This window comes from Anolis carolinensis, chromosome 4, assembly GCF_035594765.1.
Source record: "Anolis carolinensis isolate JA03-04 chromosome 4, rAnoCar3.1.pri, whole genome shotgun sequence".
NCBI lineage: Eukaryota > Metazoa > Chordata > Lepidosauria > Squamata > Dactyloidae > Anolis > Anolis carolinensis.
The window spans coordinates 252,164,927-252,189,489 of NC_085844.1; the positions used below are offsets into that span (position 1 = coordinate 252,164,927).

At 44.1% G+C, this 24,563-nt stretch overlaps 2 protein-coding genes across 4 annotated transcripts in view; one reads left to right on the forward strand and one right to left on the reverse strand.

Annotated features, from left to right (window-relative positions):
- rprd1b (regulation of nuclear pre-mRNA domain containing 1B) overlaps nt 1-11,969 on the reverse strand; it is a 54,305-nt gene extending 42,336 nt beyond the window's left edge. The window contains exons 1-3 of one of the 2 annotated variants that reach the window (XM_003228069.4): nt 11,669-11,969; nt 5,838-5,967; nt 72-205 (exon numbers count right to left, since the gene is read on the reverse strand). In XM_003228069.4, coding sequence (XP_003228117.1) covers nt 72-205; nt 5,838-5,967; nt 11,669-11,819 — 415 coding nt within the window. In that variant the 5' untranslated portion in view covers nt 11,820-11,969. The remainder of the gene's footprint in view (nt 1-71; nt 206-5,837; nt 5,968-11,668) is intronic. The other variant, XM_008121568.3, reaches the window with a different exon arrangement.
- Nucleotides 11,970-12,034: 65 nt separating this feature from the next.
- tti1 (TELO2 interacting protein 1) overlaps nt 12,035-24,563 on the forward strand; it is a 41,584-nt gene continuing 29,055 nt past the window's right edge. For both annotated transcript variants that reach the window (XR_507549.3, XM_008121567.3), the window contains exons 1-5: nt 12,035-12,340; nt 16,029-18,367; nt 20,398-20,601; nt 23,299-23,435; nt 24,413-24,553. Coding sequence is in view for 1 of the 2 variants with exons in the window: in XM_008121567.3 (XP_008119774.2) it covers nt 16,078-18,367; nt 20,398-20,601; nt 23,299-23,435; nt 24,413-24,553 (2,772 nt within the window). In the remaining variant the exon portion in view is untranslated. The remainder of the gene's footprint in view (nt 12,341-16,028; nt 18,368-20,397; nt 20,602-23,298; nt 23,436-24,412; nt 24,554-24,563) is intronic.

The following is a 24,563-nucleotide window of genomic DNA, read 5'->3' on the forward strand; positions in this document are numbered from 1 at the left end:
AGATTGCATTGGGGAGAGCTCAGTCCCCGAGTCAAAGACGTTTGGGGGAAACAATAGGCACCTTTCTTTACCTTTCGGTTGGGGACTGTTGGAGTCCTCCATAGACAGTTTCAGCTGTTGTATGAACTCGCTGCCATACACACTCCTCTCCTGCCAGATGGTCAGCAATCGTTCCAAGGGCTTTTTGCAGCCCTCGTCTGCCTCCCTAGGAAGACAGAATGGAAACGTGTCAGGAGAAGCTGGACAAAAGGGAAGACACGGCTGGGGAGAGAGTATTAGAAGGTCCCCTTCTCTCGTACCAAAACAAATGAACAAACCCCCAAAAACGTTAGATACAGACACAAAGCAGCTATGGAAACCCATGAAGAGTCTGCCAGATTTTTCAGGATAGTACTTCAGCAGTCGTAATTGATAGGTGCCTGAACTTAAACCATGCAAATTCAGAATAACAAGAGTCTGTATATAAGTACATAATTCCAACTGGAATAATGGGAGAAGATATGAAGAGTTTGAAGTTTGAAAGTAGCAACTTAAAAGAAATTGTTTACAAGATTATGTACAGATGGGATTTGACAACAGAGAGACTTTCTAACATGTCTAAGGCCAGCTCTAAGAAATGTTGGGAATGTGAGCACAATGTTGGCACATTTATCACATGCAGGTAGGCCTGGAAATATTGGACTGAAATACATTATTATTATTTGGTGTGCATTTATATTCCATTTTCTCTCTCCCAAGGGAGACTCACAGTGGCTAATACTAAAAATAACACAATATTTAAATTAAAACCCAGAGCATGCCAACATTAAAATAGAATTAAACACAGGACTTATTAAAATACATAGTTAAAACCAATAAAACCATTTATACCTGATGCTGGAAATACTGTTAAGGTTAAACTTAAGATGAGATTGAATGTAATTTGTTGGGAATGTTGCGTAATCTAGAAATAAAATTTCCATGACAAACTGATGCAGGAACATTATATGCTGAGAGGTGGAGGGAACCAATTATTTCAACACAAGAAGAATGGCTGGTGAAGATATCTGAATTAGCTGAGATGCAAAAATGGATAAAGAAGGAATATTTCACCAAGTTTAAGAGAGACTGGGGCCTGTTCATTAAAACAACAATGAGGGCATTTATCAACTTTGGGATTCATGACTTAGCAAAGCTTGGCAGAAGTGGGATTACATTGTTTAAAGGAGTGGAATAATAAGGGATAACAAGCACAGAAGTTTGCGGTTTTTTGTAGTTGTTTATTTGTAGTCTGCAGTTTTTATAGTTGTTTGGTTGTAGTGTAATTATATAGTATATGGCTGTGTAGTCTTGGTAAATCCACAATGGCTCTGTGTTTCAGTTAGGGTTTTTCATGAATAAAAATAATTTAAAAAACGAATGACAAGGCTTTCTAATCACCCGCAGCAGACTCTGGGTGTAGAATTATCCAGAACACATTCGATCATTCCGCCCTCGGTGTTTTCTACATATCATTGCATTTGCAGACTTAGTCGTCCCTAAATACCGCGGCCGCCTTTAACAAGAAGATAACGTACGGCGCGTCAGGAAATGACACATTGCTGCTCATTTGCTGCCTGCCCCACAGCAAGAGAAGAGTCACCCGGTGACAGATGGAGCGAGCCAAGCAGAAAGGCAATCTGAAAGGAAAACCTGATAAATCCATAGCCTTTGAGAAGCAGACCACACTTCAAATGGCACTCAGGCAGAGCGGAGGCACGTGGAAGAACTGGCAACCGGTCAGCCGGCCAATTGGGGGTGGGGCGGGGGGGGGGGGAGGCTGAGATTTCTAGAGGGAATACTGCAATTGATGTCGCATTCACCACAGTTGTAACTCTCAAAATAATGGATCAAAGGGAGGCTGGATTTGCTGAAGTCGGGGAACATTTATGCCGAGCAGACAGCTTAGATATAGTGCCCGGTTTGATCTCAGAGAGCAAATGCATTAAGTAAGCAAATGCACAGGGACCGGAGGTCTGGAGGCAGCATTTCAGTCTCTGAATTTCAATCTTCCCTGGCTCTAATAACCCCACGTCAAATACAAATACTCTCCAGTTTGTCACATAGTCAGCCTCTGCCATGTGACAAAGAATTTGGGACCAGGTGCTCTGCAACACCTGGTCATATGGAAAATGGAACTGGCTTGTTTTCTGCTGTTCCAGAGACTAGGACACAGAGCAATGGATCCAAACTGGAGGAAAAGAGATTCCACCTAAACATTAGGAAGAACTTCCTGACAGTCAGAGTTGTTCAGTGGATGAATATATTGCTGTTTGGAGTCTGGTGGAGTCTCCTCTGGAGGTTTTTATGCAGAGGTTGGGTGTCTGTCTGTCTGTCGGGCTTTTATTGTGCGTTCCTGCGTGGCAGAAGGACATTGGACCAGGCAGCCCCTGAGGATCTATTTCAACTCTTATTAGCCTATGATTCTATGGAAGTCATGTTTAACATGTGCTCATTCTGGAGAAAATACACCACATGGATGGGGATTTTGTGGACATTGAGAACTGCTAGGAAAAGAAAGACAGTCCATATATTCCCCAAGACAAAGGGAGCCAGTGGAAAGAAGTTGCCACCGTCAATGAAATAACCATGACTTATCTATTACTGCTTCTTTATTTTTTTCTGACAAGATATATGACCAAAAATCATAAGGCTGTCGCCCAAGAAGAGCCTGTATGAAAGGAGGAATTACTCAACATAAACTTTATTTACTATTTTAAAAACAAGAACAGACCTAGTGATATGGGCAAAGATTTATATGTCCTTTAAGAACTAACTGCATCTAGACAGTTTGCCAGGGCCAGCATGAATACTGCAGTGTGTGGAACCAATCGCACATGGAAGTTTATCACCTGAACACTACAATCCTATCCTTTCTCCCATCACTGGCTTTCAATTCTCTACAGTTATGGAGACCAAAAGAGAGTTCAAAAGGAAGTGCCCTGACCTGAACTCTTTGACTCTACAGCAAAGCCCTTTCATGTGAACTGTGTGGTGTCACACAGACGTCACAATCAGCAACACAGGCAGCTTAGAACCAGGTGCTTTTGTCTGTCTTTCCTGGCCAGCTGTGGGCAGCTCCACTAGCAGAGCTAGCATAGTATGGAAGCAGGATTCTGACTCAGGCTTGTAGGCTAATTGCAATTTACTCAGGGTATAATTCAAATCAAAAGAAGTGAACGCTAAGGCTCCTTGTTTTCTTTTCAACAAGCTCAAGGGTAGCAGGCTTGCTCTGCCACATGGGGGCTGGCATGGTATAAATCTTGGCAGGCGAACTGTGGTTTTAAAATGTGTGAGACTAGTCCCCATTTCCCAAAGAAACAAGTTTACCAAATGAATTCCTAGGAGGGCATTTAAGAACAGGAAACAACCAGGAAAACTGCCCAGCTCTGGAAGTTTATCAGCTGGGCCACTTTCAAGGTTTCCTTTGAGCACATGATGAGGGCAAGACATAGGAGGTCATTATCTTCAATCTTCCAGACACCTCGGGGCCAGGTGACTAGCTACTCATGGAAACAAAGGCAGGGGACACTTCTGGTCTGCATCAGGGGAAGATGTTTAGGCAGCTCCATCTTTCTCCTGCAAGATCCACAAAGTCCCCCCTCAATCTATCAGCTGCAATTACTTCTATGAGAAATGCAGTGGAACAAAACACTTGACTAGAAAGTTTTCAGAATTAAGCGAAAGTTTTAAAAAACCCTCTGATCTAGAGAAAGGGAAAAAATGAAGAACAACTATCTCATTAGACAGCTTTGCAATGCTTCCAGTCTTGGTTGAATATTCCTAGAGGTTGTTGGACTGGATGCGGGTGAACAGACTGGGGTCTTAATCCAGGCAAGATGGAAGTGCTCCTGGTCATCTGGAAAGCCAAGCTGGGATTGGGATCACAGCCTGTTTCAAGATAGATTTGCTTTCTCTCTCTCTGAAAGATTGGGCTGACAGCTTGACTATGCTGTTGGACCGAGCACTACGCACAGAAAGCATCTTTGTCTAGCCTCAGCTTGTACTCCAGTTGCACTCTTTCTTTGGGAAGTTAGATCTGGCCACAATAGCCCATGCCTTAGTTACCTCTGGATTACGTTATTGCAATGTGCTCAACATCTTTTGAAATATATTGTATCCCACCTTGGACAGCGGTGGGTAAGATGATGATGATGGTAGTGATGATGATAATAATAATAAGGGGCTTGAGAAGTGCCCCAAAGCTGCAGCGAGTGCAAAATGCAGCAGGCAAACTGGTATCAAGTGTGCATTTTAAATAACATAGAACTATAGGAATATTAAGCATCTATAGCAGAGCAACATAGCCAGTGGTGTATATTAGCTTATGGTAGGAAACAGAAGAGAAAATATACAGGATGCTCTGGCAAGGTTTTTTTTTTAAGGGAAAAACTTACTTTTCTTGTTGCAGATAATATATTTCAGATAAAAGTGTTGGTAGACAAAAGAAAATGACCTAATTTTGGGAGAAGAGTCCCTAATGCAGACTCTTTGAATTTAAGGCATCTTGAGGCAGAGCAGAACCATGGTGCTTCCTTCTCAAACAAAAGGAAATAAAGAACTAAAGACTTTGGGGAAAAGCGAAGTGACCTCTGCATGCAGGCAGGAAGCAAAACACCTGGAGTTTCACAGATCTAGGAAACAGAGCTGAAAAGCAAAACAGTAGGAATGCACCACAGGGTTCCTCTGTCCCTAATGACCCTACGGAGAAAGTCTTGATGCTTCTTCACTTCCAATTTGCCTTCTCTATGTGGATCTCTACCAAAGGAAGCTAGGCTGGCCCCGATGTTTTTGGCAGGCAGCTGAACAATGCTGTTCCACATGACATTCAACATTTGAAAATTGTGTTTTAACTATTGCAAAACTGGATTCTACCAATATCTTTAGACTATTTTTAGATTTCAGGGAGTGTTTTAATGTGCTTTAAACATGTTTTCAAAGAAATGAATACTGCTGAAAAATAAAAGACTCATAATGGCCTAAGATATGGATTTTATGGATATCTATGATAAGATTAAAGTGAACATAGACATTAATAATCATGATGCGAAATGAGCTTTACTGAGAATATCAACAAGACTCAAGGCTTGGTTGTACCAGAATTATGGGTCTTGACACAAGAAGATTTTAGACAAAAAGCAACATCTGGCCAAGAAAAGTGGATAGGAAATGTTAATAAATTGTCCAGAATAATACGTTCAACATGAAAAGCAAAGAACAATTATTCGGGGATGGATATGATTTTCAATGTATTTCTTACTTACAGTTGTTCAAAAGATTCAAATTAGATTTTAAAACCTATGGTTTTGAATTGTCAAAAGTCTGAATTTGAAACTCAGGTAGGTACAAATGATGGACAGGTGATAGGTAATTTATTCTGTTTTCTTTTTCATGTCAGTAGCGACTTGAGAAACTGCAAGTCACTTCTAGTGTGAGAGAATTGGCTGTCTACAAGGACGTTGCCCAGGGGACGCCTGGATGTTTGATGTTTTTACCATCCTTCTAGGAGGTTTCTCTCATGTGCTTGCATGGGGAGCTGGAGCTGACAGAGGGAGCTCTACTTGGATTCCAACTGGCAAGTCAGCAATCCTGTCAGCACAAGGGTTTAACCCATTGTGTCACCAGGGGCTTCTATTTATTCTGATGTGGAATATGATCAAATGAAAGATTAAATGATAAAACAGACCTAGAGATTTTGGACACATTATACAAACAGAACAGTAGGAAAGCATGTGGTCAAAAGCTTTGAAACTGACTTTGTGCTATGATCTTAAGGACAATGTTTATGTCACAATGCATAAATAAATAGATAAACCTACCTGGCAACATGTGAAAAAGCATCCACGAGAACAGTTTCAAATTCCCTTGTAAATTCAGGTCCCTTCCGTTTACTGTTCTGGATGACATCATTGGCTAAATATAGGAAAGTGAGTTTCCTACTTGATTTTGCTAGAAAGAAAAGTGAAAAAATAGTATTTACATAGGATATTTAGCACTCAGTATGCTTGGTTCAGTTCACATCTTCCCCATGGTTTCTATAAAGATTTCAACCAAAGAATAAGTGCCAAATTCTAATGTGGTGCATCCTTATTAAGATATCAGTTGTGCCACCTTCTTACTTGCCCATTCCCTATGTGCTGCATCGGCACAGTCATAGTAGACTGCTGTAACATAAAAAGGGCTGCATCTATACTGTAGAATTAATGCTGTTTGGCACCACTTTACTTGGCACAGTTTAATGCTGTGGATCTTTCTTTTTAAAATCATTTCAGCAAAGAAGACAGCCAGCAACTCTATAGACAGGTCCACTGTTATTTTGGCATTGTCCACATTTAACCAAACTAGCCCTTAATCAAAGCCCACCAGCCACAGAATCCTTTTAAAAGTCTAGACTTTAAGTCTACCCCGATGATCCTTGGGTTGGCTCCCTGAACCAGATGCCCTGAACCCAGCAAGCTCTGCTCCAGAGTAACTGATAACAGAACCTGCTGGAAGCTTCCAAAATACAAACTGTACGACGACAGAACTTTAGTGTAAGCTTTGCTGAAGTGCCACTACTCTCCACAGCCCAATGAGATCCATCATGAGAACCCAAGATCCATCAGTACATCTTAAGCTGTGGAACTTGGCGTTTCTCCTGATCCCCATTAGCCTTACCACACAGGTAAACAAGAGGAGGTTGAATGGTCCGATATAAAGGTGGTTGAAAGCAACCCTGGGGCCATAAGACAAACAGAACTGAACAGGACGCCATTGAAAGTATGCCAGAGTTCAGGGCCCACAACAAGCACACAAGATGGAACAAAGACTTCTTTTTCTGACAGTCCTGATCCAGGAACAACTAACTTCTTAACAATCAACTCAAACTTAAATTGCCACATCAGAATTAGAGCAGGATGAGATCAAGGATCCTCAACACCTTGAAGTATAATTATGGGCAACAGAACACGCCGTGCAGTCGAAGAGGATATGCTCGTTGGCAGTGATACCATAACTGAAGAATATGATTGGTTGAAGATGTTCCTGATAAATATTTGGATTCATTGGGGCCACTGGCAACTTTCAGCATTGGTAAGTCTTAAGTCTTTAAACCCTTCTCTAAAGGACTGTAATTCAAGGGATAAAGCTTTTACGGCTTCATGGACCATCTATAGCCCCTTCTACACTGCCATATAATCCAGATTATCAGTGTAGATAATCCACATTATCTACTTTGAACTGAATTATATGAGTCTACACCGCCATATAATCCAATTGAAAGCAGATAATCTGGATTTTATATGGCAGTGTAGAAGAGACCTACAAAGATACATCATACGTTTTCACCATGATCTTTGGAGATACTTTCCAATAACGTGATTCCCATGTATGTTGGACTGACTTCCCTATTGTGGGATAAGAAATATAACTTTCAGGCAAGGTAAAACCAGTTCATTAGAAACCTGGCTATAATCCTTGCCTTAAACTCTTGCATGAATCCACTTTGAAAATCCAGCTTCCAGAAGACACAGGTACCTGACTAATCCACACAAAGGTGATGAACTTGCACACATATCATCACAACAGTGCAAGGGCTATCCTAGAAAGAATGTTTGAACTTTCCCTTTTCTAAATTGTGAAGGAATGTAGTTATCACCAGGTCTGTAATTTTGATTTGAACTGAAATGTCAGTTCCTGTAATCTAGGAATTCTCAGAGATATTTGTCAGTACTTTTGCCAGGTTATCTCAGAACCACTGACAATAATCTTTGTTGACAAACTTTTAGAATTCCTGGAAACTCTGGAGGAAGACAAATGCTTCTGGGTGACCAGGGGCCCCTTCCACACAATTGAATAAAATATCACATTATCTGCTTTGAACTGTAATTTATGGCAGTGTGGACTCAGATAACAGTGGGATTTTCTGCCTTTTTATTTTGGGTTATATGGCTGTGTGGAAGGGCCCTGAAAAGCTGACGGTTGACTCTCTTTCTTTGGAAGTCTTCAAATAGAGATTGAATAGGTATCTTTTGGATGTGCTTGTATTCCTGCAAGACAGAGGTGCCCATTGTGGTCCTCTTTAATTCTAAGGTTCTACGATTCTATCTTCTCTCACATCCAATTATTTGGAAAACATTTTAATATGAAATGCTGTAGACTGAGAAACAAAACACTTAAGACAAAGTGTTCACAGGTTGCTAACTGTTCTGTTTCACCTCAAAAATGAACTGAAAGGACATTTTGGACTTGATGTTGCAAAGACACTTGGTGAGGGAAAGGAAAGTGTGGCAGAAAATACAACACCTGCACATATTTCTTAGAAGAATGCAGTCAGGGATTTTGCTGAATACAACACAACCTATTACTAAGGCTGCCTTTAAATAGAAAGACAGATAAGTGCAGCTCAGAATAAACTGGGACACCTGTCCCACGAGACTTTGAGGTATAGGAGGTACCTGAGAGGCGCCTCCCAGTCCAACTAGTTCTTACCTGCAATGCAGGTTTGGCAATTCAGGATGCAGCTTCTATATCAGGCATGGGCAAACCTTGGCTCTCCAGGTGTTTTGGATTTCAACTTCTACAATTCCTAACAGCCCAGAGTTTTCCCATGCCTGTTCTATATCCTCCACTTGTACCATCTAACATCTGCTTAAATAACTCCAGTAAAAAGAATCTGCTCTGCAGCTCTAGCTTTTAGAAGTCTGTGCTATTATTTAACTGGGAGGTTCTGGGACAAGACTGCTTCTCTGGAGGCTTTTAAACAGAGGTTGAATGGCCATATGTTGGGAAGGCTTTGATTGTGCTTCTCCTGCCTTGAAGAATGGGGTTGGACTGAATGGCCCTTGGGGTCTCTTTGAACCCTAGGATTTCCTCACATAGATTCTATTTTTCTCTTTCTGTGGAGTTGGAAAACAATTATGCTCCATCTTCTCAAGACAGCCTTTCAAATATCTCAAGATCACTACACATGTGGATTACCTCCCTTCTGCTTCCAACATAAATGCACAAAAACTAATTCTAGACCTCATGCCACTCATCTGAAGCAGCAACTTTCGACTACAAAATGTGATTGACAAGTCCCTGAGAAAGAAATCATAGAATTGGAAGAGACCACATGGGTGATCTGGTCCAACCTGGTGCCATGCAGGAAAAGCACAATCAAAGCACCCCTGATAGATGGCCATCCAGCCTCTGATGTGGGAGTCTGAGAGGACCACAAGCTGAGCAGGAATCAACCTTGTGATGGAGTGTCTTAAAAGACCAATGCCATTCTAGGCTGCCACTCTGGTGTCAAGGTCAAAGGATGCCGTAGTCTCACTCTCTTCTGTTTTGGTCAGACCAGGAATAACTCTGTGTCCTGTTTCTGGGCAAAGCAATTCAGGAAGGACATGCACAAGCTGGAAGGGATCTATTGAGGAAGAGTCACCAAAATGACCTAAGCCCTGGAAACTGAATTTCTCTGAGAAGCAACTGAGGTGGGAATGTTTAGGTTGGAGAAGAGAAGGCTGATAGAAGGGTACAGGGGAGTTATGTTTAAATATCTGGAAGGAGGAGAAAAGACACAATGGAGCCAAGGATAAAGCTGCAGGAGAATCCTTGATTCTAGGGGGTTGGCCTGGAGAGCATATGTCTCTCAACCTGGGGTCCCCAGATGTTTTTGGCCTTCAACTCCCAGAAATCTTAACACATGGTAAACTGGCTGCGATTTCATAGAATCGTAGAATTGGAAGAGATCTCATGGGCCATCCAGTCCAATCCCCTGCCAAGAAGCAGAAAATCGCATTCAAAGTATCCCTGACAGCTGGCCATCCAGCCTCTGCTTAAAAGCCTCCAAAGAAGGAGCCTCCACCACACTCCAGGGCAGAGTTCTACTGCCGAACAGCTTTCACAAAGAGGAAGTTCTTCCTAATGTTCATGTGGAACCTCCTTTCCTTTAGTTTCAAGCTATTGTTCCATGTCCTGAGTTTCTGAGAGTTGTAGGACAAAAACATCTGGGGACCCCAGGTTGAGAACCACTGGCCTATGTGATCCCTTCCAATTCTATTATTATTATGGCTGGATGGCCATCTGTTGTACTAGATGGCCTTTGGAGGGCCTCTCCCAACTCTATTATTATTATTATTATTATTATTATTATTATTATTATTATTATGGCTGGAGGGCTATTTGTTGGGAGCACTTTGACGATGCTTTTCCTACACGGCAGGGGTTGGACTGGATGGCCTGTCAGTGGTTCTCAACCTGTGGGTCCCCAGGTGTTTTGGCATACAACTCCCAGAAATCCCTGCCAGTTTACCAGCTGTTAAGATTTCTGGGAGTTAAAGGCCAAAACATCTGGGGATCCACATGTTGAGCACCACTGGCCTATGTGGTCCTTTCCAACTGTTCTTGTTATGGCTAGTTGGCCATCTGTTGGGGGTGCCTTGATGGTGGTTTTCCTGTATGGCGGAACAGGTTTGGACTAGATGGCCTTTGTGTTATCGAACTGCTCTATTTCATTTGAGGGAGCCTCTCACAACTATATGATTACTATTACTCTTATTATGTCAGAGGTGCTTCAATTGTGCTTTTCCTTCATGGAAGAAGGGGGTTGGACTAGATGGCCCTTGGGAGTCTTTCCTCACTCTATTATTGCCATTATGACAGCTAGATGGTCATCTCTTGGGGGTGCTTCGATGGCGCGTGTCCTCCATGACAGGGGGTTGGACTGGATGGCCTATGTGGTCCCTTCCAAACCTATTATTATTATGATTATTATTATGACAGCTGGATGACCATCTGTCAGGGGTGCTTCAATGGTTCTTTTCCTTCATGGATGAAGGGGATTGGATTAGATGGCCCTTGGGCATCTCTTCCCACTCTATTACTATTACCATTATGACGGCTTGTTGGCCACCTCTTGGGGGTGCTTCGATGGTGCTTTTCCTGCATGGTAGGGGGTTGGACTGGATGGCCTATGTGGCCCTTTCCAAATAATAATAATAATTATTATTATGACAGCTGGATGGCCTAATAACGGCTGGATGGCTATCTGTCAGGGGTGCTTTGATGGTGCTTTTCCTGCATGGCAGGGGATTGAACTGGATAGCCTATGTGGCCCTTTCCAAATAATAATAATTATTATTATTATGACAGCTGGATGGCCTAATAACGGCTGGATGGCTATCTGTCAAGGGTGCTTTAATGGTATGTTTCCTGCAAGGCAGGGGGTTGGACTGGATGGCTCCTGGGGGTCTCTCCTAACTCTATTATTATTATTATTATTATTATTATTATGGATGGCCATCTGTCAGGGATGTTTTGATGGTGCTTTCCCTACAGGGCAGGGGATTGGACTGGCTGGTCTATGTGGTCCCTTCCAACTCTATTATTATGGCTGGATGACCATCTGTCGGGGTGCTTTGATGGTGCTTTTCCTGCATGGCAGGGGATTGGACTGGATGGCCTATGTGGTCCCTTCCAACTCTATTATTATGGCTGGATGACCATCTGCCGGGGGTGCTTTGATGGTGCTTTTCCTGCATGGAAGAAGGTTAGACAGGATGGCCTTTGGAGGTCTCTCGCAACTCTCTTATTCTCTGATTCTAGCAGAGGCTGAGGAGCCAGGCTGCCTGGGCTGGTCTGGATGCCCTCTGGGGAACCCGCGCGGCCTGCTGGCTCGCTCACCCACCCTTGCGCAGCTCGCGGTGCCAGACGTTGACGACGGGGGCGGCGTGCTTGCGGTGGTGGATGAGCCACAGGCTCAGCGTCTGCACGCTCTGCTGCGAGTTGCTCAGCTCCGACAGCTTCCGCTCCAGCGCCGACTCCGAGAAGGAGGACATGGTGGCGGAGGAAGAGGAGGCCCGGCCTGGCTGGACCAGACCAGGCCTCTCTGTCGTCCCGTCTCTTCTGGAAAACCGCCACAAAATGGCCGCCCGCGCTTTCACCTCATCTCCGGTTCAAAGACCAGTGAGCTACGGATCGTCGAAGGGGCACAAAAGTATGGTATTCCACCCATCGCGAAGGCAAGCAGAGGGAATTCTAGGCGAAACAGAGCCTGGCGCATGCGCAGACGATACCTCCACCATTGACGCATGCGCATTATCTTGCTCTTTTTTCCTTCAAGGCCGAAAACTCAGGTCCCGTTTCGTTTCTACGCATGCCCAGTTAGTTCCTTTTTCTGCACATGCGCTGTTGAGCCACTTAAGAACCTTTTTCGCGCCTGTATTACTCCCATGCGGGATATATTTCGCTCTATTAAAAGGAGGCATTTCTACTTCCGGCTGCTGCTTCTCCTCACTGAGGAAAGAAATGGGCTCACTTTCCCATCATCCCCGGACAACTCCAAGGCCCATCATCCCCAGTAAGCCTTTCTCTTCTGGTTTACGGGTTGAACTGGGTTATGTGACTGGGAGGAATGGGAAGTTACTGGGATACAGGGATATTTGGGAGGTGTGAGAATATATAGGCCAGGCATGGGCAAACTTGGGCCCTCCCTTCAGGTGTTTTGGACGTCAACTCCCACAATTCCTGGCCTTAAGCGGCTGAGGGGGAAAAGAAAAGGGCCTGAGGCCAGGAATTGTGAGAGTTGAAGTCCAAAACACCTGAAGGGAGGGCCCAAGTTTGCCCATGCCTGATATCTATCTTGTATATATATAAAAGGATAAAGTTGTTTGCACAGTGACTATAACAACAAAACTAAACATCCCAGAAATACATAACTTGGCAACACAATGCAAAAGCCTTGCCTCCCGGTTATAACAACACAACCACACCACAAAACCACAATCCGGACTCACAAAACTCACAACGACGCATTGTGACTATAACAACACAACTAAACCGGATGACCACCTGTCTGAGAGGTTTGGGTGGGTTCTTCCTCCATGACAAAAAGAAAGAAAGGGTTTGGACTGGATGCAAAGTACAAATCCCAGCACCCCATGGCATGGAGTCCATGCATTTCAATTAGAGGCCTCTTCCTTCTCCCTTTCCCCGCCATCCAGCCCACTGACCCAGTTCCATGGCTCCGCAGGCAGGAAAGGCTGGGACGGATAGAACGAAGGAAGGAGGGAGGGAAGGGAAGCGAAGCGAAGGAACGCCAAGGACAAGAGCCCTCCCTCTCTGCCCGGAAGGCCAAGAGCAAAAGGGAGAGAAAGACCATTGATCCGGTTATATTTACCCTCCTTTCTGACCAGTGTGTGCTTATCAGCGAGCTCAAGACCGGAGCAGAAAAAGGGAACAGCATAGGAATAAAGGAAACAAGGAGAGCACCCACTCTATCTATCCATCCACTCATCTATCCATCCATTCACCCACTAATAATAAACACCTACACAGGCAAGAATCAGCCATGCACTGAGGCTACAAGGCCATTCAGTGCTCATCCACCTCCCCAATCCCTACATTCACACTTGGCCTCTAAAAAACAATTACAATAATAACAATGACAACAACAAGAATCAACACCATCACAGGCAAGAAGCAGCCATGCACTGAGGCTACAAGGCCATTCAGTGCTCATCCACCTCCCCAATCCCTACATTCACACTTGGCCTCCAAAAAACAATTACAATAATAACAATGACAACAACAAGAATCAACACCATCACAGGCAAGAAGCAGCCAGGCACTGAGGCTGAGAGGCCAGTCAGTGCTACACTGGGCCTCCAAAAAAAAAACAATACAGTAGCATCTAAGTTATCCAACCTTCATGACCACAACAACAACAATAATAATAAACACCTACACAGGCAAAAAAAAAGACTATTGTACCACAATAAAAATATAAACCGCACTCAGCAGAATCAGACATCACGATTAACAACAAACCAAAGACAACAGGGATCTCAAGCAATTATCAATCAACACAAAATTGAAGAAGGTAACAGACTACTAATGTGAGTATAAAGAAGGGTGGAGGTCACAGAATAAATACAACCTAATGTAGACTGACCAACACCACCAGACTAAGCCACAGCAACACGTGGCCGGGCACAGCTAGTAAACATATATATACAGACTTTATATCCAGAGCTTGGAAAACTTGACTTGCCTGGAAGGTCAGAAAGTCTCCAAAAAGTAACTTTATGAGTTTTAAGTGTTTTTTTCTTTTCTTTTTCAAGTGTTTCAAGTGATTTTAATCATTTGCAGGTTTAATTCTCTTTTAATATTTGAGTTTGTTTTGATGGTTTTTAATTGGGAATTGTAACCATTTTAACTGGAGCCCCCGGTGGTGCAGAGGATTAAACCACTGAGCTGCTGAACTTGCAGACTGAAAGGGCGGCAGTTCGAATCCGGGGAGCAGGGTGAGCTCCCGCTGGTAGCCCCAGCTTCTGCCAACCTAGCAGTTCAAAAACATGCAAACGTGAGTAGATGAATAGGTACCGCTTGTCAGCGTGGAGGAGGTCAGGGTGCGTGCTTGGTGAGTTTCTTCAAAACTCCATCAGTCATCTTCTCCAGCACCCTGATGAATTGGTTGCAATCGTCTGCCACACCAATTCCTCTTCAGTGTCAGACTCAGAGACATCTCTAGTCTAAAGTCCAAACATTTATTTCAATATCTATAATACATATTTACAAAACACAGCAAAAGCCATCGCTCTGAGCTGGCATTCTTCTGTAGCCTCTTGCCTCGGCAAGCACCAGCTCAACACACACAGAGATAAGAAAACACATTCCTCAGTACGAAGGAAGTCCCGACCTCCAAAGGCCGGAAATCATGCCTGATAGGTCACAGCAGGCTGTCAGTCAAAATTAGCCTGCTGTTAACTGTTTCATTACTGAAACACACACTCTTGCAAAACAGCAGAAAACACTTGATTTACATTTCATACATATACAACCATAATCCAACACCGCTCTGGCGGGACAGTAATGGCGCTCCATGCAGTATTTCCAGTTACATGACCCTGGAGGTGTCAATGGCTCCTCCAGCTCTTCGGATTAGAAATGGAGATGAGCACCAACCTTCAGAATTAATGTCAGGGGAAAACCTTTATCTTTATCTTAACTGGGAATTGTTTTAATACTGTTTATATTTAATCCTGTTTTAAGGCTCACATATTTGTATATTTTAATTGGCTACACTGCTGCTTTTATCTTAAGCCGCTCTGAGTCCCCTTTGGGGGAGAAAAAGTGGGTTATAACTATCTAAATAAAAATAATATAAATAAATAAATAAATAATAGTGTTGTCAAAGGCTTTCATGGCCGGAGTCACTGGGTTGCTATGAGTTTTCCGGACTGTATGGCCATGTTCCAGAAGCATTCTCTCCTGTCGTTTCGCCCACATCTATGGCAGGCATCCTCAGAGGTTGTGAAGTCTGTTGGAAACTAGGCAAGTGGTGTTTATATATCTGTGGAAAGTCCAGGGTGGGGGAAAGAACTCTTGTCTGTTGGAGGCAAGTGTGAATAGTGCAACTGGACAGCTTGATTAGCATTAAATGGTCTTCCAGCTTCAAAGCCTGGCTACTTCCTTCCTGGGGAAATACTTTGTTGGGAGGTGTCAACTAGGCCTGATTGTTTTATGACTGGAATTCCCCTGTTTTCTGAGAGTTGATGAAGGGATGTGAAAGGCACTGCAGACTAACACAACTAACTCAATCATAGCAGAGCACTTGATGAACCAGCCTGGACATAGAATATTTTATTTATTTATTTATTTACAACATTTCTACCCCACCCTTTTCACCCAAGGGGAGTCAGGGCGGCTTACAACAACAACAAGAATATTATTTGAGAGCACAGAAATGCCGGACCACTCTAGCAACTATCATTGTAACCCTGGCCTTTCAACAGATATATAAATCCTACTTGCCTAGTTTCCAACAGACCTCACAACCTCTGAGGATACCTGCCATCAATGGGGGCAAAACATCAGGAGACAGTGCTTCTGGAACATGGCCAGACAGCCCAGCAAACTCACAGCAACCCAATAATAATACAATCATTAAAACTGTTTTGTACAGTGATTGAAAACAGAGATGGTTACGTTGCAAAACTTGAGGCATAGTTATGTTGTTATGGATCTTTCTTGTTTTCCATCCACAGAATGATGGCTGGAGAAGAGGCATGAGAGACAAGTGACCGCTCCAAGGCCATGGCCGTCTTTGACACCCCACAGGAGGCCTTTGGGGCTTTGCGCCCAGTCTGTGTCCAACTGACCAAAGCCCAGACGGTGGAGACGGTGGAGGAGCTGCAAGGCCAGCTCCGGAGGGTTAGTGACTCAGCCTTACAGGAACTGCAGGAGTACGTCCTCTTCCCATTGAGGTTTGCCCTCAAGACCCCGGGCCCCAAGCGGGAGCGCCTTGTCCAGAGTGTGGTGCAATGCGTGTCCTTCCTGTTGTCTTCCACTTGCGTGAAGAAGCCCGACCTCCTCCTTGAACTCTTCTCCGAACTCTGCTTGTGCCTGGCCTCTCCGTCTGCCCCGTGCCAAGTGGCCCCTTTGTCTGAGGAACTGAAGCTCTCTGTGATCCAAGCCATCCTAGCTTTGGTTCATTCAGCGTATGGAGACGTTGTCATGTCCTTGTACCAGCCGTCTGCCCTTCCGCACTTGGGCTTTGCTGTGTCTTTGCTGCTGTCCTTAGCAGAGCAAGAGAAAGCCAGGCACGTCAAGCTCGAGGCCTTGAAATGCCTGCAGGCTCTCCTTTTGCAGTGCGACTGCCAGGACTATCACAGGCCTTTAGAGGAGGAGGACAGGAGGCGCTGTGGGGACCTCTTTGCCTCTTTCCTCCCTGGGATCTCCATCTCTCTTTCCCAAATCATCACTGGAGATACAAAGCAAGGCCATGCAGTGGTTGTCTCGGCCCTCAGAGTCTTCTCTCGAGCGGTCAGTTTGGTCATGGAGGACGTACAGCTGAAACAAATCCCAGCAAAGGAGGAGGAGGTGAAGAAGAAGAAGCCAGCCTTGGAGGGAAGCAGAATATCCCAGCTTATGGTGCACAGAGACCCTGAATGGAGCAAAAGCACCGCAGCCAAACTCTCCATCCTTATCAAGAAGGTGGTTGCTTCCGTCTCCGTCCATCCGCACTGGAAAGCGAGGCAGGAACTGGTTAAGATGGTTCGCCTCTTAATATGGACATGTGGCCAGTCGTTGGCGGAATCCGTCGGCGAGCTTTTGAAGGCCTTGGTGAGCTTTGTAAATGATGAGAGAGCTGAAATCCAGGCTCAGAGCAATGAGGTCCTCAGGAGCATCGCAGCTCAAGGCATGGTGGCCGGCAACAGGCAACTCACCGATGTTCTTGCAGAAGACCTTCACTCCCTGGCCACGGCTCTTCCGCGCTTAATGAACTCCCAGGATGACCAGGGTAAGCTGTCGACCCTGAACCTGCTGCTTGGCTACTTGAAGCTGCTGGGACCCAAGGTGAGCATCGTCCTCAACTCGGCGTCCCATCTCCAGCGTCTCTCCAAAGCCTTAGTGCAAGTCTTGGAGCTGGATGTGAAAGACGTGAAGATCGTGGAAGAGAAGTGTCACAGCTCCGGAGGCCTGGAAGAGTCAGTAAAGGATGGCATTCAAAGGAAGTACTTCCGGTTCTTCGCCGATGATCGGATCCTCCCTCTGCTTCAACAGATCTGCCAGGTTCTCGGCTACTACGGGAACATCTATTTGCTTGTGGACCATTTCATGGATCTCTACAGAGAATCAGCTTCATACCGAAAACAGGCCGCCTTGGTGGTCAACGAACTGGTTGCCGGAGCCGCAGGGCTGGACGTGGGTGTCCTCCATGAACGGGAAATGGCACTGAGCGCCGAGGATCTCAAGGAAGTAGTGACATCCATTTTGGAAGAGTACGTGGACCAAGCAAACTGGCATCTGATCACCACCGTTGAGGTGGAAGAGACCGATAATGAACCGGCTGTGAAATATTCAGGTCTTCTTGCTGTTGCCTCTGAATCGCACAGCCAAGCTCTTCCTCTGTCCGACCCGAAACCCACCATCCGCTCCATGAACAGCAACATCTGGCAAATCTGCATCCAGCTGGAAGGCATTGGCCTCTTTGCCCAAGCGCTGAAGAGGGACTTCCGCTTGCTGTTTCTCTCTGCTTTGTACCCAGTTCTGGAGAAGGCCGGAGACCCGACACTGCTTATTGGCCAGGCGGCACGAAAGGCCTTGTCTGAAATCTGCTGCGCCTGTGGCTATGGCTCTGTCCCCGAGCTAATCAACCAAAACGCGGACTACCTGGTGGATGGGATCTCCCTGCGCTTGCGACACATGGCTCACGAGCCCCATGCTTTGCAGGTCTTGGAGGCCATGCTCCGGCACTCGGACGCCAACGTGCTGCCTTTGATCCAGGATGTGGTCCAGGACGTTCTGGCCAAGCTGGACCAGTGCCACACTGACCGGGTCTCATCGTTCCTTGGGGTCATGCACACACTGATGCAGATGCTAGGTACATAGCAGAAAATAGGGACCCTACCAGTAAAAGAGGGGAGGGCGTGGGTGAAGATAGATTAAGAATCATAGGGTTGGAAGACAGGGCTATCCAGTCCAACCTCATTCTGCCAGGCAAAAGTACATACCCTGCTGGATAATTGTCTAGCCTTTAAATATACTTTATCAAACTTCAGGCTATGCAATGGAAGTGAGTGCTGATAATCTTCATAACTCTAGAGTATAAATATTAAACAAACAGCAGACTTTATCTTCATTCCAACCAGGAAGGCTTTTTATCTCTTTACAGTTCTGTAATCCAAAAGTTAGTTAGGTGATCCCTTGTTGTCAGAGTGTGATGGCCTTCCAAGTGTAGTGTTTTGGCGGTGGGCACGTAGGTGACTGTGGAACCCTATTCTTGATCCGCATGTTCTTCCGCAGTGAGGACATCAGTTTCCAGGTGAGAGGTTGGCCTTCCTCTTGGCACGTTTCTCCCTTTCGCTCTCCATTCATGCCTCTTCAAATTCCACAACACTGCTGGTCACAGCTGACTTCCAGCTAAAGCACTCAAGGGCCAGGGCTTCCCAGTTCTCACTCAGTGTCTATGCCACAGTTTTTAAGGTTAGCTTTAAGCCCATCTCTTTTCCTGTCCACCAACATTCCGTTTTCTGTTCTTGAGTTGGGAGTATAGCAATTGCTTTGGGAGACAGTGAACTTTGGGCATTTGGACAAGGTAGCCAGTCCAGTGGAGTTCATGGCGTAGGAGCATCACCTCAGTGCTGGTGGCCTTTGCTTCTTCCAGCACACTGATATTTGTTCACCTGTCTTCCCAAGAGATTTGCAGAATCATTCCAGGTGTTGAGTGTGATGTCTGTGGACAGTCCACATTTTGCAGGCGTATAGCAGGTTTGGGTGGACAATAGCTTTATAAACAAGCACTTTCATGTCCCTACGGATGTCTCGATCCTCGAACAAAATATGCACAGTTTGTACAAGATATATATGTATATATACTGTGTGTGTGTGTATATATATATTCTTTTCTACTACTTACAGTATTCTCTTTTTATTGTATCTTCAAGTTCACAGAATTAAATCAAACTCCTTCACACACCAAACTCTCTTCTATAGAGAAGCCCAAAACTTCTATCATTGAGAAGCCCACATGCTGTGCATGCTTGCTTAATCTACATTCCCTTCAACCAATCACCCGCTGCATTACTTCATCTCTACTGCAACCTATTCTTTATTGCTTACAGGTCCCATTCATTACTGTGTGATTTACTCAGAACTTAAGTTCTGTTTAGTCACTCCTGACTTTTACAATTAATCATGAATCTTCCAGTTACTGTACTAAACTCTATCACACCCCATATAAAAAAGACTGCATCAGTGGGAGAGAAGTCATAGTCCCTTCTCTATTTTGCTTTGGTCAAACCTCACCTGGAGTAATAGCCCTGTGTCCAGTTTTGGGCACCAAAGCAGGGCCACCAAAATGACCAAAGATCTAAAAATTATGGGCTTTGGGAAAAGAAGGCTGAGAGTAGAGACCAAGCCTTGTTTAAATGTCAGAAAGGATGTTATATCAATTAGGAGTCAAGCTTGTTTTCTGCTGCTCCAGAGACTAGTATACAGAGCTATGGATTCAAATTCCATTAAAATAGATTCCATGTAAACTTTAGGAATAATTTCTTGACAGCTAGAAATCTCCAACTGGGAATCTTCTGGAGGTTTAGAGTCTGGATGGCCATCTGCTTGGATTGTGTCTTCCGGCATGGCAGAAAGTCGTACTGTATGGCCCTCGAGGTCTCTTCCCTTTAAAAAGGAGCAATCAATTGCAAATCTGTTGTCGAAGGCTTTCATGGCCGGGATCACAGGGTTGTTGTATGTCTTTCGGGCTGTGTGGCCATGTTCCAGAAGTATTCTCTCCTGACATTTCGCCCACATCTATGACAGGCATCCTCAGAGGCTATGAGGCATGCAAATTGCAAATCTGTCTAATTTGGACCTGGTTAAGGCCATCATCTTTCCCTCTTCTCCTTTTTATAGCTTCTTGGTCCAAAGTGGAGCCTCCAGCAAGAAAGGACTGGGAGCCAGAAGGTGGACATTCCCTGGAGGCCACCCATCCACACGAGAAACTCCCAGCCCTGCAGCCACCAACAGTAATGGAAATGGAGGAGTTTTTCCAGGAATATGTCAAGCAGAAACGGGTTGCGGAGGGTGACCTCTCTGAGTCAGAGGATGAGGAGCAAGGTCAGTAAGGCCCCAAGGCTTCCGGGTCTAGGGTTGGCCATAAGGCTGTATCTCCTGTATGCTAATGAGTCCACAGTAAGTCTAATGCCACTGCCCTTCAACCATCATGTTTTGCAAATAGGATTGCATTTGCTCCCCCACCCACCCATTTGCAGGTTTAACCTTTGCAGATTTGATTACACTATGTAACATGACTTTTGTTCCTGGGTTATAAATGTCATTTCCTAGGTGGTTCAATCATAAAAACAAGGAAAAGGTTTATTGAACTGCCAAAACTTTGTTTTGGTGGGACACATTTTCAGCCCTTTTCTAATCCCACTCCATAATAAAAAAATAATAATCTTTATTTGTATACCGCCCTATCTCACCGAAGGGACTCAGGGTGGCTTCCAACAAGTAAGGCAAACATTCAATCACCAGAAAGAAACCCGTACAGGCAATCCATCGAAATAAACGCATTCAACAATATAACTCAACCTAATTAACTTAACCGAAATATAATCCTAAAATACCAAAACCTGTTAAAACACACTAAAAGTAAAGATAAAACATTAAAAACCCATTTCATTGTAGCTCCATCAGTAAAAGGATCAGCAACTAATGACCAAAATTACAAAATGAACATGGCCAACTATAAAAGGGCTCCAGATCATTTCAGCAAGTATACTTGTGAAGCGCAGTTATTAAAGCTACAAAAACCGTGCCCTGTACTTTTGAGCATGAGATAAAGGGGGAAAACTTTAGCATATCAAGAGGAGGTGGTTTAAAATATTATCTATAATGACCACTGATAGGAAATGGTGTTTCACCCTGGCTTTGTTGGTTACATGAAATTTTAATAATTTAAAATGTATTTTTAGATTTGGCTAGATTGGTATTGTATTTTAATGTTAGATGTGAAGTAATTGATTGGTTATGTTATTATTTAATTTTTGATTATGTATTATAATTTTGGTGGGTTGCTGTGAGTTTTCCGATCTGTCTGGCCATATTCTAGAAGCATTCTCTTCTGACGTTTCACCCACATCTATGGCATGCATCCTCAGAGGTGGTGAGGTCTGTTGGAAACTGGGCAAGTGGGGTTTAGTTATCTGTGGAATAATGTCCAGGGTGGGAGAAAGAACTCTGTTCGGTTGGAGGCAAGTGTCTTATAATTTTGTGCTATATGTGGATTTATTTCTGGGATTTGGTTGGGTTGTTTATTTGTTTTTGTTGGTTTATTATAGCATTGAATGTTTGCCATTCTTTTGTTAGAAACCTACCTGAGTCCTCTCAGGGAGATAGGTGTGGGGTATAAATAAAGTTATTTTATTATGATACAGCAAATAAGATAGATATGCTGGATTTTGTATCACAACATCACAAGTTGAACACTTCCCAAGTGTCTTGGACGGTGTGTTGTATTTTCGGATGATGCGTGCAGATCCCAGTCGGGTGGCCTTTTGCAGTTGGCAGATCGTAATTTTGTCAATGTCTATTGTTTCCAAATGCCGGCTGAGATCTTTTGGCACGGCACCCAGTGTGCCCATCACCACCAGGACCACCTACACTGGTTTCTGCCAGAGTATTTGAAGTTCAATCTTGAGGTCCTGATAGCGGCTGAGTTTTTCCTGTTGTTTTTCGTCAATGCGACTGTCACCTGGGATGGCAACATCAATGATCCAAACCTTTTTTCTTTCCACAACTGTGATGTCTGGTGTGTTGTGTTCCAGAACTTTGTCAGTCTGGATTCGGAAGTCCCACAGTATCTTTGCGTGTTCATTTTCCACAACCTTTGCAGGTTTGTGATCTCACCAGTTCTTTACTGCTGGGAGGTGGTACTTGAGGCATAAGTTCCAATGGATCATTTGGCCCACATAGTTGTGCCTCTGTTTGTAGTCTGTGCGATTTTCTTACAGCAGCTGAGGATATGATCAATGGTTTCGTCAGCTTCCTTGCACAGTCTGCATTTTGGGTCATCAGCTGATTTTTCGATCTTGGCCTGAATTGCCTTTGTCCTGATGTCTTGCTCCTGGGCTTCAAGGATCAGGCCTTCTGTCTCCTTCTTCAGGGTCCCATTTGTGAGCCAGAGCCAGGTCTTCTCCTTATCAGCTTTTCCTTCAATTTTGTCAAGGAACTTTCCATGCAATGTTTTGTTGTGCCAGCTGTCAGCTCTACTCTGTAGTGCGGTTTTCATGTACTGATTCTTTGTCTGCTGTGTTTTGAGGATATTATTATTATTATTATTATTATTATTATTTTATAATAATAAAAAAATGTTAAACGGCTGAGGATCTGCAAATGATGACCCCAGGGAGACAAGCATCCTGCTCTCTAGGGCTTTCCAGAAGGTCAAGTTAGAACTTCAGGGAGGACAGATTGGACTGCTGTCCTTCCCTTCGGTGTGCATTTTACTCATTTATTTGCTCCTTTTATTCATTTTGTTTCAAAATAAATATTTATTTAGTAGCTTTACTTATTCCCTGATTTTCCCCCCGAACCTGGGACTCAAGGCTGCTCACAAGATTGAAAAGGAAACTCAAAATTAAAACAAGTTCTAAAATGAAGTTGGATTAAATCAGTCATGGGCAATCGTTTGTGGTGTTAAAGCCAGATGTAAGTGGTGCAGTTCAGCAAGAGAAGTCCTTTCCTTTTGGATCGGTCAGTCTTGTGAGGTGGCCACAACGGTCAGCCTTCTGTCCTTCTTTAATTCTGCAGAATTGCCACCACCAGATGACAAGTTTGAGACCTGCGAGGAGCAGAGCCAGTTGCCGCTTTATGCCCAGACGGCCAAAGACGTCATGGAAAGATGTGTCCACCTACTCTCCGGAAAGAGCCTTCGCATCCGATTGAAGGTACTCATTGGAGCTACTCATAGAATTGGAAGGGACTTCCAAAGATCATCCAGTCCAACCCCATTCTGCTAGGCAGGAAGACACCATCCAAACCATCCAAGCCCTGATAGACAGATGACCATCCAGCCGCTGTTTAGATGGGGTTCATCTTTGTGTTTTTGTGTGTATATGTGTGCACTTGTTTTGTTTTGTTTTTTACCTTTGTTTTTATGTTTTATATGTACAGTAGGTTTTATCTGTATTGCTGTAGTGGCAGCTAGAATGCAAATGAGTATTTTTTTTAAAATACATACATAACTTTCCATTCTGTTTATTTTGTTATTGGGATATCACAGTTTTCCCCTTTTGATAAAAATGAGCAGCATGCATACATAACACTATGTAACATGATTTGTGTTTCTGGGTTATAAATGTCATTTCCTAATTGGTGCTGTCCTTAAAATGTAGGAAAAGTTTTTTAAACTGCAAAAACTTTGTTTTTGTGTGAAGGAAATCCTGCAGCAGCACATTTTGCTATAGTTTTTCAATGAATGTCTCATTGTGGAGTCTCAACCTATTCAACATACTTTGTGCAGTCTCAAAAATGAGGTTTCTGGAGCAGAAGAAATACTTTCACAGTAAGGACCCCACAATTAAGCAGGAAATAACCCTTTCAAACCAGGAACATTTGGTTCGGAGATAAAACTAATCTATAATCTGGATTCATGGGGTTTATAGGTCCTCACCACACTTTGAATTGTGGCACGAAGAAACCTGGTGGTGAAAAGTCTTCCATGCTGGATAATCCCTAATCTGCAGCCTTTTACACACAGCTGTTTAAAATCCCACATTATCTTCTTTGAACTGGATTAGGTGGCAATGTGGATTCAGATAACCCAGTTCATTATGGATTATCTGCCTTGATATTCTGGACTATATGGTTGTGTGGAAAGGCCCTGCCTGGCTTCTGCCTCTCTTAATCCTTTTGCATTTTGCAGGTCCTGGATGTCCTGGAACTATGCGTGGTAGCGCTCGGCACTCATGAAAACATCCTCCTTCCTTTGGCGCATCGGACGTGGCCTCCGCTCGTTAATCGCCTCACTAACGACGACCCCCTGGCCGTACTCCGGGCCTTCAGAGTAAGTAAGA